The sequence below is a fragment of the Ictalurus furcatus genome, chromosome 22, assembly GCF_023375685.1.
Source record: "Ictalurus furcatus strain D&B chromosome 22, Billie_1.0, whole genome shotgun sequence".
NCBI classification, from domain to species: Eukaryota; Metazoa; Chordata; class Actinopteri; order Siluriformes; family Ictaluridae; genus Ictalurus; species Ictalurus furcatus.
The window spans coordinates 9,059,420-9,073,092 of record NC_071276.1 but is presented as its reverse complement, the minus strand read 5'-3'; the positions used below and the strand labels follow the sequence as shown (position 1 = coordinate 9,073,092).

Sequence of the window (13,673 nt, the reverse complement as noted above, 5' to 3'; positions counted from 1 at the left end):
CTCTATCTAATATCAACAGATATTAAATGAAAACCTGACTGCCTCTGCCAGAAAGCTTAAAACGGGTCTTGGTTGGATCTTCCAGGTGGACAATGATCCAAAACATACATCAAAATCAACACAAAAATGGTTTACTGAGCACAAAATCAAGGTCCTGCCATGGCCATCCCAGTCCCCTGACTTGAAACCCATAGAAAACCTGTGTGGTGAACTGAAGAGTAAAGTCCAGAATTGTGGACCACAAAATGTGAAGGACCTGGAGAGACTCTGTATGGAGGAATGTTCTCAGATCCCCTGCCATGTGTTCTCCAACCTCATCAGGCATTATAGGAGAAGACTCGGAACTGTCATCTTGACAAAGGGGGGTAGCACAAAGGGTGCCAATAATTGTTGTACACCTATATTTAACAAAGATATTTTTTAAAAGATAGTTTTGTTTGCAATTGTTTGATATCCATGAGAGCAGAGTATTTTTGTGAAATGTTTTTAACAAAAGATCAACAGGTTAAAAAATAAAGATAATTTTTCACAGCCTTCTTTGCTCATATTTACCAAGGATGCCAATATTAGTGGAGGGCACTGTACCTCAGAAAGCTATTACATTAGCGAGGCTATGCTAGTCAGGGTGTGATAATTACTACTGATGTCATTATTACAATTGAATGTTCAGCATTTGAACTGGCTCAGTCAAGTAAAGTACAACTATATTGTTGAAAAAGGATTGACATATTGCATATACCTAAATGCAAAAGTACTCACACAGTTAGTACTGTTAGCGTGTCTCAGCACAACACTATCAGTCAGCAGGTCTCATAGCAGCATGTCTCTCTGATAAGTTGATCATGCAAGTTTTACTTTGGTGACAATTTTGTAAATTATGATTACTATGACAGTACTGGATTTTTCTAAGTATGATTGTTGTTAAAACAAATGTTTTGTTGAATAAGTTGTTAGAAGGCCAAATATGTAAATATAGTCCAGAAATCTTATATGTAAGTCCTACAGTCTGATAAATGCAGTATCTAAACCTGTGTCAGAGTTGTGTAAGCTTTCTAAAATACCTTTAAATGTACTGTATATAGCTGCATTATGGCAGGAGGTAAGATGGAGAGCAAACTGTATGCACACTCTGCAGAGATATCTGCCTGCATGGCCCAAGCAGGAAATCTAGCAGCAACAGCTGTGCTTTCTGTTTGTTATCACCATTTTAACCCTCCTTCTCTTATTATTGATCCCTTGCTCTCAATTCCACACTCTTTTGAAAGAGGCATTCATTCAATAAAATGCAAATAAAAAGAGTTGATACTTTTCAGATTCAGATGTGCATATTTCTTGGTGATTTCCAGGTTTCTTTTGTTGATTTATTGCTTCCCTCAACATCTTCCAATCCATCGTGGAGAGACACCTCATGGTTCCTATGTTTCACGCAGCTCAGTGCTGCTTTTGGCTCTTGAAAAACATTTGTCAAAATGCCTCGGAAGTGCTAGTCTTCTTTAAAGAGAATTTTACTTTTCCTATGCTGTAGCAGATCATTTGTTGTTAAACACATCAGTGGGAAACTGAAGGACATGGGTGGGAGAATTTTTATGAATAGCTTAAGTGATTTCTCTGACGTGCCAGCTTTGAAATTTCCAAGAATGATGGTGTTTCTCATCTTTCCTTTCTTGCTTTTCATTGGTCATATTAATAATGAATGGTTTCTCTCTAAAAAACAAAAACAAAAACAATGAGAGCATGAAAATGTTTTCTCTGTGTTGCTTTCTAAATACTTAGCTGCAGTTGTGCCTTACAAATATTGACTAGGGAATACAAAACAATAAACTGTCAAGTTGGGGCCTGTGTCCAGCTTCTGCTGATGACGTCTCTGGTTGTTTTATTTTTTATTGAGCTGGTTCCTAAAATTCTGCACTTTCCGTCCATAATTGAAACCTATTTAGCATTATATATTGTAGTGTGTCGTTTGCTTGTTGAGCAGCATACCATAGTGGGCAAGGGCTCATCGGCAGGCATGTCAGGGTACAGCATGAGTGGAATGGCCCTCTAGTAAGCAGCATGGAGAGAGAAAGGTTTTTTGTTTTATTGTTTTTCCCCTGTTGGGTACCAAGAGGACCTCCAGTGGCCCGGCCTCAGCCCAGTGTACGGTGGCGAATTCCTTTATTGTTCTCCTGTGCATTGGGGTCTCGACATGCACAGTCTTCTCGGGTGTCACATGACATGGGGAATGGAATCACCTGGAAAAGAGCCACTCATTTCATCAATACAACCAGAAAAGGCCTCATTCTGTGCTATAAACAAACCTGTATGAATCCCGCATCCAATAGTATAGTAAAACATGTTTAAGGTCAGCCATGTTACCTTTGTAAAACTCTCTTTTTCGATTTAAAGCCCGCAAAACTGCACATCATCCATGAAGCATTCACACTGACCACCTAAACCCAAAGTCATGTCACTTTGTCTGTAAACAGCACAGTAGTACATTGTTTGCATTATGTCAGTATGCACTCAGGTAAAGGGCATGCCTGTCAAGGTGTACATAGCAGGGTAGTAGCAGGACAGGGGCTGCTTCTAAAATTGTATACCATGTTACTACACAGTAGGCGAAAAGCAGTATGCCAAAGGAGTAGTATGTCCGGGGTTGTATTCATACTACACACACATACTGATTAGAACATACTGTTTCAACGGTGGTGCAGTAGTTACTGCATCAAGTGCAGTATGTACTGTCACAATATATGATTTCGGACACAGTCAGGGTCTCAGGGCGAAAGAAAAAAAAAACATGTATGGGAGCAGAGGAACAAGGGCTCTCTTGTGCAGGGAGCAGTGGAGGGAAGAATGGCCTCATATTGCCCCGAGAAACACCCAGGGTTTCCCTCTCAGCGTCCACATACTGTACACTATGGGGGATTTTCCCAAGTATAAATCTAGCCCATTCATTCTGGCCCACAAGCTCTAGCTGACAACTTTCCGCCATCATCATACTCCTTATTACAGTTCTACAGTCACTGCCTGTATGTGTGCTTGTGTAAATGTGCGGAAATGTTTTTATTGCCCTCAAGCATCTTAACAATTGTATTTTAAAAAGCACAGCTCAGAAGACCAAAAGCCATTATGCACGCTCTCTGGGCTCCACGTTTGTTTTGGAGACGTAATTATCATAACCTTGGCCAATAGCTGAAATAACTAACTAGAGACAAGTCTGTGAATAATTTAAGTCCACCTATGGTAAAAAAAAAAAAAAAAAAAAAAAAGTAATTCCTTGAGACAAAGAATGAAATAAATAAACAAAGAAAAACAACAAAAAGTACATTAAACGTGTATAATGGAGACTCCATGTTTCAAGCTTTTGATGAGCCATAATGTTACTTTGGGAGGAAATTACTTTGAAAACTAAAATCAGGTAACATAAATGCAGGCAGCTTTCCTTCTGGCTGGTGGTACCCTGAAATCTGTGTAATATAAATATCATGCATGTCAAAAGAGGATGACAAGCATGTACACAAGAAACAACAATGTAATCAAGGTGAGATGGGCGTGCAATAACCAGAGGGGTCAAAAAAAAAAAAAAAAACCCTCACTGACTCTTCCAAATCTAAAAGCCTCTAGATGTTCTGACAACAACTAACCTTATCCATATTGACGTCACTTAGACTATCAGGAGCCAGGGAGATATGCTTATTGTTGATAGTCTTCTTGGGAATATTGTGAGCCAACAGGCAGTTTTTTGTCTTTTAGCCATAACATTGGAGGAATAAATAACAATTCTCCAGAGAAATAATTGAGATTAATTGAAGTCAAGTCCCCAAGGTACATCCAAAAACACACAGAATCATATAATCTTTCTATAAGATTAGTGTTTTACTCTATTTTACCATTAATTTTACTTTTTAAATTTACTTAATTAATTTTAATTTTATTTTACATTATTCCTGAATTGCTATAAATATTTCAGATTAGTGTTGAGATGAAGATATGTTTTGGCAAACACTGACAAAAGAATAATAACAGAAATGTTGTTATATTTGCCAACATAATTAGTCTACATATATGTATGTATGTATGTATGTATGTATGTATGTATGCATGTATGTATTGATATCTATTCTGTATCTATTGATAGTGTGATCTCATGTCCAAAATGCCAGTCCACATTATTTGACAGCAAAGACTCATCATGACCTGGCCCTCCTCAAGTCCCACAGAACCATTAGGATGCTTTGTGTCACTACTGCTTTTCTGTCTGCAGTGAGCCACTCAGACCAGGTTTTCCCAATAGCTCATGGGTCCAGTGAGAGTAATTACGCCCTATTGATAGTGCATTTGGGAGGAAAAGACCTTGGCTTACATCAGGCTTAGAGAAGAGTGATGTGATATATGCTGTGACATTGTGGGAGACTGTATTTAAACATGTGCAGTCTGTCCAAAACAGCAATGCAGCTGGCAGCTGATTCTTTAAGACATCTGAACTGAATGCCAGTGTAGACCTCCTAAGTTCTTGTGCTCAACAATGCCTTTGAAAAAACAACATCAATTCACTAAAACACTAAAAGGGAAGAGATCCACTAAAATTGTAAACCACCAAAGTGGTAGAACCAGCATCATGTTCAGGCTTTAAATATTCAGGATGCCAGTATATAGTTTTGTGACACCTTTTTGATATAATAGTTAGAGGAATGAATGATTGATTTGATGAAATCCCTAAAAAAAAAAAAAAAAAAAAAGGTAGCAAATTGTTATTTCATTAACATGTCTATTTCTACTGAAGCCATAACAGCAGCCATACCAGCTGCATGAGAGTTCACAAGTTTCTAGTCAGGAACTGATTGAGCTAGTCAAGATATGAAGAGGTCACTTGTTAAAAGGAGGAGGATCAAGTAAAAATGGATAAGTACATCAGGGAAAGCCCAGGATTCTTTGTAATAAGCAACTTTAATGGTCTACAAAATGAAACACAGTCCAAATACTGTACTTATTAGATGAAAGCTATATACCCACTGCTGAAATAACAAATAATAGCCTTAAATCTTAAATTGTGAAAAGCAATTAATTTTATAACACAAACACTACATAAGCTCACCGTTTTAGTTTTGACAGTAGAATGACAGCAGTCTCCACCATCATAGTTACAGAATGCTCGGTTGTTGATGGCATCGCAGTAGTTATCACCCATGAAAGGCTACAGAACAGAGAAAAAACATATTTGCACAGTGAATATATTTTTAATTAAATGCAATGCATACACAAGTCTTCATAATGATTACACACTTACAGCATGCAGCCAGTATAAATCTGTCCTCTGTAATTACAGAGAGATGGAGTGTGAGAGAGAGGCATTCACACATACATCCACACCATGCAAAAATACACACAGGCACACAGACAGAGTCTGTTGCAAGTATGTCACCCAGGAAAAACTGAGTTGGTATTCCTGAGTCTGTAGATGGACCTCTCTTAATTGGGAAACTAAAGCACTATTAAACTCATATGTGTCTCCCTTGAGAGTTACTACATATTTCCATCCTGACAGGCTCCAAAGGTTGCTTGGCACACCTGTGACCTTTTAAGTTTGAAATCATCTCCCCGACATGAAATTACTCTTTCCAGGGGACTGCTAATTATCCTGTGAATAAAAGTGGGTCAGAATGTGGCTGGTTCAAAAGACTATCGTTTGGACACACATAAAAAATGGTGAAGAGTGATCTGCCATCACTGCCGCAGTACTGTGCTGCTTTATTAAGGATGATCTGTTGGAAGGTTTCTTAAATGGGATTTTTTAATTTAAGAAAGTGTTTAAAGTACAACCAATAGTAGTATTTGCCAGTAGCACTTTAGTACTTTAAAAGAAAGGCTTGAAAAAGATTATAGGATCCTTTAAAATCTAAAAGAAACAAAGCTCCTTTCTAAATAAAACAGAGGAGGCCATATTTGCCAATTCAGTTCCCCTGTATTCATCACAAAAAAGCAAATAATGGTACTACTGTCATAGAGGAACTTTATGTGATTTAAATGGATGGGAATGCAACAGGGAAAAATATCCTAATAATAGCATACAGTGCCCTCCACTAATATTTTCACCCTTGGTAAATATGAGCAAAGAAAGCTGTGAAAAATTATTTTTATTGTTTAACCTTTTGATCTTTTGTTAAGGTTTATCAAAAAATATATCTTTGTTAAAACGTGTGCCAAAATTATTAGCACCCTTTTAGTCAATACTTTGTGCTCCCTCCCTTTGCCAAGATAAGAGCTCTGAGTATTCGTCTATAATGCTTGATGAGGTTGGAGAATACATGGCAAAGGATCTGAGACTGTTCCTCCATACAGAATCTCTCCAGATCCTTCAAATTTCGAGGTCCACACTGGTGGACTCTCCTTTTCAGTTCACCCCATAAGGTGTTCTATGAGTTTCAAGTCAGGGTACTGGGATGGCCATGGCAGGACCTTGATTTTGAGTTTTGAGGTCAGTAATCCATTTTGGTATATTTTTGTGTATATTTTTGTATTTAACCGTGGGCATGAGGTACTTTTCCATATGGCTACCTCTCTGTGTGCGCCAAAACCACCTCTGGTGTTTATTGCCAAAAAGCTCTATTTTGGTTTCATCTGACCATAGAACCCGATCCCATTTGAAGGTCCAGTAGTGTCTGGCAAACTGAAGATGATTGCGTTTGTTTTTGGATTAATTTTTTCTTGAAACCCTTCCAAACACCTTGTGGTGATGTAGGTGACTTCGGATTGTACTTTTGGATTGTAATTTGGAGACTGACCCCAAGACGCAACTAACGTCTGCACTTTTCCAGCTGTGATCCTCTGAGATTTTTTGGCCACTCGAACCATCCTCTTCACAGAGACATTTTAGACACACGTCCAATTCCAGGTTGATTCATAAGATTTCCAGTTGACTGGAAATTCTTAATTATTGCCCTGATGGTGGAAATGGGCATTTTCAATGCTTGTGCTATTTTCTTATAGCCACTTCACATTTTGTGAAGCTCAACAACCTTTTGCCACACATCACAGCTATATTCCTTGGTCTTACTCATTGTTATGAATGACTAAGGGAATTTGGCCTCATATTTATACCTCATATTTATAGCCCTGTAAAACAGGAGGTCATGGTTGAACAATTTCCACTTCCTAGTCACCAAGGTGTAATAAAATTTTTTAAATATCGATGGGAATATACTTCAAATATATTTTTCTCATATGAAATCATAGGGGTGCCAATAATTGTTGCACACCTATATTTAACAAAGATTTTTTTGATAAACCTGTGTTGTGTTTCCAATTGTTGATATCCATGAGAGCAGAGTATTTTTGTGAATTTTTTAACAAAAGATCAAAATGTTAAACATTAAAGATAATTTTTCACAGCCTGCTCATATTTACCAAGGGTGCCAGTATTAGTGGAGGGCACTGTATAAGACACATCTTACCTCACAACCTTTTATGCAATGGAGAATCTCTGGGCTTGGATACCACTTCAGTACAATTGTGCATACAATACTCTGCAAAAGAGACACAACATTAATTTTATTTTCCTTTTTGAAACTCCCATGACATAACTACATACAGTGCACCCGGAAAGTATTCACAGCGCTTCACTTTTTCCACATTTTGTTATGTTACAGTCTTAGTCTAAAATGGATTAAATTCATTATTTTCCTCAAAATTCTACAAACAATACCCCATAATGACAACGTGAAAGAAGTTTGTTTGAAATCTTTGCAAATTTATTAAAAATAAAAGACAAAAAAAGCACATGTACATAAGTATTCACAGCCTTTGCTCAATACTTTGTTGAAGCACCTTTGGCACCAATTACAGCCTCAAGTCTTTTTGAGTATGATGCTACAAGCTTGGCACACCTATTTTTGGGCAGTTTCTCCCATTCTTCTTTGCAGGACCTCTCAAGCTCCATCAAGTTGGATGGGGAGTGTCGGTGCACAGCCATTTTCAGATCTCTCCAGAGATGTTCAATCGGGATCAAGTCTGGGCTCTGGCTGGGCCACTCAAGGACATTCACAGAGTTGTCCTGTAGCAACTCCTTTGTTATCTTGGCTGTGTGCCTGGGGTCATTGTCCTGTTGGAAGTTGAACCTTCACCCAGTCTGAGGTCCAGAGCGCTCTGGAGCAGGTTTTCATCAAGGATGTCTCTGTACATTGCTGCATTCATCTTTCCCTCGACCCTGACTAGTCTCCCAGTTCCCGCCGCTGAAAAACATCCCCACAGCATGATGCTTCCTCCACCATGCTTCACTGTAGGGATGGTATTGGCCAGGTGATGACTGGTGTCTGGTTTCCTCCACACACGACACTTGCCATTCAGGCCAAAGAGTTAAATCTTTTTGTTTCTCATGGTATGAGAGTCCTTCAGGTGCCTTTTGGCAAAATCCAGGTGGGCTGTCATGTGCCTTTTATTGAGGAGTGGCTTCCGTCTGGCCACTCTACATACAGGCCTGATTGGTGGAGCGCTGCAGAGATGGTTGTTCTTCTGGAAGGTTCTCCTCTCTGCACAGAGACACGCTGGAGCTCTGTCAGAGTGACCATCAGGATTTTGGTCAACTCCCTGACTAAAGCTCTTCCCCCCCGATCGCTCAGTTTGGCCAGGCGGCCAGCTCTCGGAAGAGTCCTGGTGGTTCCAAACTTCTTCCATTTATGGATGATGGAGGCCACTGTGCTCATTGGGACCTTCAATGCTGCAGAGATGTTTCTGTACTGTTCCCCATATCTGTGCCTCAATACAATCCTGTCTTGGAGGTCTACAGACAATTCCTTGGACTTCATGGCTTAGTTTGTGCTCTGACATGCATTGTTAACTGTGGGACCTTATATAGACAGGTGTGTGCCTTTCCAAATCATGTCCAATCAACTGAATTTACCACAGGTGGACTCCAATCAAGTTGTAGAAACATCTCAAGGATGATCAGTGGAAACAGGATGCACCTGAGCTCAATTTTGAGTGTCATGGCAAAGGCTGTGAATACTTGTGTACATGTGCTTTTTTTGTTTTTTATTTTTAATAAATTTGCAAAGATTTCAAACAAACTTCTTTCACGTTGTAATTATGGGGTTTTGTTTGTAGAATTTTGAGGAAAATAATGAATTTAATCCATTTTAGACTAAGACTGTAACATAACAAAATGTGGAAAAAGTGAAGCGCTGTGAATACTTTCCGGATGCACTGTACCCTTCCTGTTTAGTGTCAGGAAATACAGTCATTCAACTTACTGAATAATATGCTTTAAGATGAATAACTTTATAAGCTGAGATTTTAGCAGATTCCTAACAAGCATGTGAAGGCATAAACAAAAAACCTGCACCAAAACCCTGGTCTTAGAGGGGAAAATACAGAAAGTAAAGAATTTTCTTGTAGCATGTCAGAGTTAAGAGTTTGGCATGATATAGGGGAGCCATTAAACGTAAGGAGCGCTAGCTGGCTGGAGCTCCTGAGTTAGCACAGGTAGAGAGGATGTTTAGAGAGGCAAAATGACGCTCTGGGGGAACTCCAGAAGCCATGAAGAGTGGAAAAGGCCAAACATATACTTAACATTTCCAAGAAAGCAGGCATTTGCCCACTATTCCGGCGTGGCTTATGGTGGTGAGGCTTGGCCTGAGCAATCCTGACACACACACACACACACACACACACACACATAGACAGACAGACACACACACACACACCATTCAGTGTCACACAGAGGACCCAGGCGGCATGTTTACTCAGGCCTAATTTAAACCGTCTGCTCCTGAAACTGTGCTTGTTTTTACAGTTTCTCTTAAGGTCTGGGTTGGACAAGCACTACCTGCTACCTTTTAAATAGACTTTTATACTCTCCCTATCAGAGGGCTGTTCTTCTTTTTCCCACCTTTGCCAAGACATTCCATTGATCTGTTAAGATTTTCCAATGGAGTCTTGTTGACTAGAAAGTATGATTTCTAAAGGATACAAATGGTGGAAAGACTCAATTAATTTGCAGGGTCCATCAATACATTCAGCTCTTGCAGGACCATATTGGGTCAGAGTGAGAAAGCGGCACCATTCACACACTTGTACGTGCTCTGCTGCTTCAGATGCCAGCATTGAGTTCGACATGGTGGGCCATTCACCAAGTGAACAAAAAACAGTCAGGCTTCTCAAAACATCCTCTACAACTGTTTGGAGGTGGGGGGGCAAAAGAAACACAAGAAAAAGTCAGACAACCTCTTAACCACTCGCAGGCATGACATCACCCAAAACACCATTCACACCACCAGGAATATATCAATGCCGTCATAAATCATGAAGATAGATATTCCTCATCTCTTTCTCAAGCCCCCAACCTTTTCACGGCCTCAAGCTGTTTATTCATGGTGTCAAATAGCTTTTTATTCAGTGCTATTGAAATTTCATGAAATCTTTCATTCACCACAAAAACACAGAAGGTTCAGGGCAGGCCTTCATTTTGTTTGCCATTTCAAGAATCTAAACAATGAGTCATTTAATAAGGCCAAAGTATTTTTTTAAGGGCTAGACTGGTGTCTGTGGTCTTCTCCCATCAGCAGAACAAGCAATGAGAAGTTCGCACAGATGGAGCTGAACGAGTGGTATAGGCAAATAGGAGAGACATGATCATAATTCTAAAGTAAGGAGAAGCACCCTCACCCAAGATACATTCATAATGTGAATGCTTTGAAAGGGTTTTCATTTGTAATACTGATAATTTGAAAGCCCTTATGGTTCAAGGGCAGTTAAGAGTGATGTCACGGTTAACATCAAGCCTGCGTCTTGTCCAGCGTGGTGGTCAGACAGTTGTAATGTGAAATTAATTCTCAGGAAAATAATAACAGGTCTTCCCAGTTATCTACCACACAAAAGTGCTCCATTCCAGGTCAGAGAAAATAGGAACAAAGATATGCATCCTTGCTGCCTGAAAGCTCATGGCTGTGTCTGAACCATCTTTTATGACAGAGGTTTTCTGACTAGGTCAGACTCTAACTCTAACCTGCAAAAATATTACATTGTATGTCACCGGTAAAGTAGTCAAATGTATAATGGGTTTATGGAAAATAACCAGCCAGCAGTTGTGTGTTAGGAAGAGAAAAGCGTTTTTATCTTTAGTCCTGCCATCCTTCTCTAACCATTTTGTTACGTTTTTCAAACACAGTGAAAAGGGCAAAAGGAAAATGTTGTGTGTGTGTGTGTGTATGTGTGTGGTCTAGCCAAACTGTTCTCCCTTCTGCCTGATAAACACCATGACATGGAATTTTGGCACTAAGAGAAGAAAGCATTTATCATTTCTACCTTACTGGTTATAATTAATTTACTTACATTCTTTGTCATAATATGGTCAAAATTCAAAGCAGGATTATTGACAGCCATGTTTTTAAGGATTTACAGATGTTTATTTTGACCACCTTTGGTGTTCATATTTCAACCCTTTTATAGATTATTATGAGTGATTTAGTATTAGTTACATCATGGCTGGTTGTTAAGCAACTGATATACAGACTTAAATATAATTTCTAAGTTGTAGACCTATTTAAGTATTCTGCTTATATTATGACATTTAACAAACTCTCTGAGACTCTCTGTATTTCTCTAGAAATACAAACTGGACAATATACTTCATGATATTATTAATGATGGTCAGGAAAATATTATACCACAAGGTCTTTGACTGCACCTGAACTTTGGGTGGGTTTCTCCAGTGGTCTTTCACTAAGGCATCCACAGTCATATTCCTTGGGAGGAGCACCACACTGCTACCAGCATCTCTGCATGTCGGCTCACATTGCTCTCCTATTACACACACAGGTCTGAGATCAGCCCATTTTAAAAGCATCTGAAATTCTGCAAGCATTTAAAAGTTTATATGTCAGTTCAGTATCAATGCAACCTTTTGCAGTTAAAATTAAAAGTCACGAACATGATCTAGTTGTTTTAAATGCTGCTCATTTATTCATGACTTATTTTAACTAAATCGACTAAAACTGGCCCTGGCTATGACCACAGGTGGACTGTGTGCATTTTTACAGACCGATGCCATGCCCCCTGCTGCAGCTGAGGCTGATGTCCGGACTCAGGTTCTGAGGGAGGGAGCATTGGCCTTTTAGCTGGGGACAGAGCTGGAAAGAGCCAGTCCAGTTCCCATCCTTTCTACAGCGAATCACAGTGGTGGAGGTTGTCTGGAGGAAAAGGCAAACACATACCCATTAAAGCATAGCCTTATGCAACCCATGTTGAACCAACTCATGGTTTGATTGATGAAGTTTGCATGTTCTCCCCGTGCTGTGGGGGTTTCCTCCAGGTACTCTGGTTTCCTCCCCCAGTCCAAAGACATGCATGGAAGGCTGACTGGCATGTATAAAGGGTCTGTAGTGTATGAATGGGTGTGTAAATGTTTGGTTCAAGTTTTTTAACACAGCATTAATTTCATTTAAACCTGAGTGTAACTGGCTGTATTACTATTAGAAAATTGATCAGGAGGTTTAGTACATGGGCTCAAATTGTATACTACACCAAGCATTCAAATTATAGAATACTTAGACAATTGGAGAAATTAAAGAATGATGTGGTACATGTAAAAGAAGTGTTTGTATAAGGCTATTGTTAAATATTTCACTGAGAATATGATAATGCAAATTGCAGTTATAGATGGCAGGAGGATATCGGGGCATTAGCAAAGATGGAAAGCATTTGCAACATTTTAAACTTAAAACATTATAAACTTATTCTACATTTTCATGGGTTCTTTCTGGATAACTACTTGACGACTACTAACCAATTATGACTTGAAAATGAGGTGAGTTTTTACCATTTTCAATATGGATATAAATAGAATAACCAACGCTCAGAGACTGTGTAGACCAAGACAGATTGGGATGCTCTTTATTAACACAACATGAAATGAAAAAATTAATGAGAGCAAGAGGAGGCTTCAAGAAAACCAAGCAAATGCTGAGCAAATTGTAAATGAGAAAATTCAGACAAAGTCAAGTTTGATAGGTGTCAGATCTGTTTGCAGGGACTGTGTTCTCTCACCATGTGATTGGCCTCAGGACAGCTCAGCCAGCACTCGCTATTGAACTGGAAGCCATTAGTACATTCGTAGCTGCCATGGAAGACTGGTGGTGGTGGCTCACACGCCACTGGCACACACATGCCCAGTTGCCAGGTACCATTCTCCGTACACTGTCTTGTGAACGACCGTCTGAAGATGAATGAATAAATGAATGAATAAAGCCCAATTTACACCAAACAGGTCAAACAGGGCCACACAAGCACTATCCAATATGACCACTTTCAATCTCACTTGGCAGAAAAACTGTCTACTCCCACATCTTTTTTGTTCAGTTACCCAAGACCACGCTCCTAATTCACACCTCTAAGAAACAATTTAGAATTTACAATTTCAATCAATTTAGAATCTAACAATTCTAAACATGTGAGAGGCAAGTGTAATTGCATAATAAACTGTAAGAGCCAATCATGTTCCAATGTGTGAATGTAGGCCATGCAGCAACCATGGTTAGTGGAGCATGTAGCATTGGGGGAGTTTATATTTTACATAAAGTCTTTTTTTTTTGTTTTTGTTTTTCCCTGGATTTCTTAATTAGAATGAAGGTAAATTTACTTTGGTACCTTTTAATTTTATCTAATAAAATTTTTGTGGAACTGTGACATACAAAAAGTAA

The 13,673-nt window shown here is 39.1% G+C and overlaps 1 protein-coding gene across 1 annotated transcript in view; it reads right to left on the bottom strand.

The window, feature by feature from the left end:
• Positions 1-453: 453 nt before the first annotated feature.
• Positions 454-13,673, bottom strand: part of pappab (pregnancy-associated plasma protein A, pappalysin 1b) — a 92,241-nt gene continuing 79,021 nt past the window's right edge. Inside the window, exons 17-22 of the mRNA XM_053654006.1 lie at positions 13,021-13,189; positions 12,017-12,164; positions 11,663-11,778; positions 7,434-7,505; positions 5,078-5,176; positions 454-2,231 (exon numbers count right to left, since the gene is read on the bottom strand). Coding sequence (XP_053509981.1) covers positions 2,127-2,231; positions 5,078-5,176; positions 7,434-7,505; positions 11,663-11,778; positions 12,017-12,164; positions 13,021-13,189 — 709 coding nt within the window. The 3' untranslated portion in view covers positions 454-2,126. The remainder of the gene's footprint in view (positions 2,232-5,077; positions 5,177-7,433; positions 7,506-11,662; positions 11,779-12,016; positions 12,165-13,020; positions 13,190-13,673) is intronic.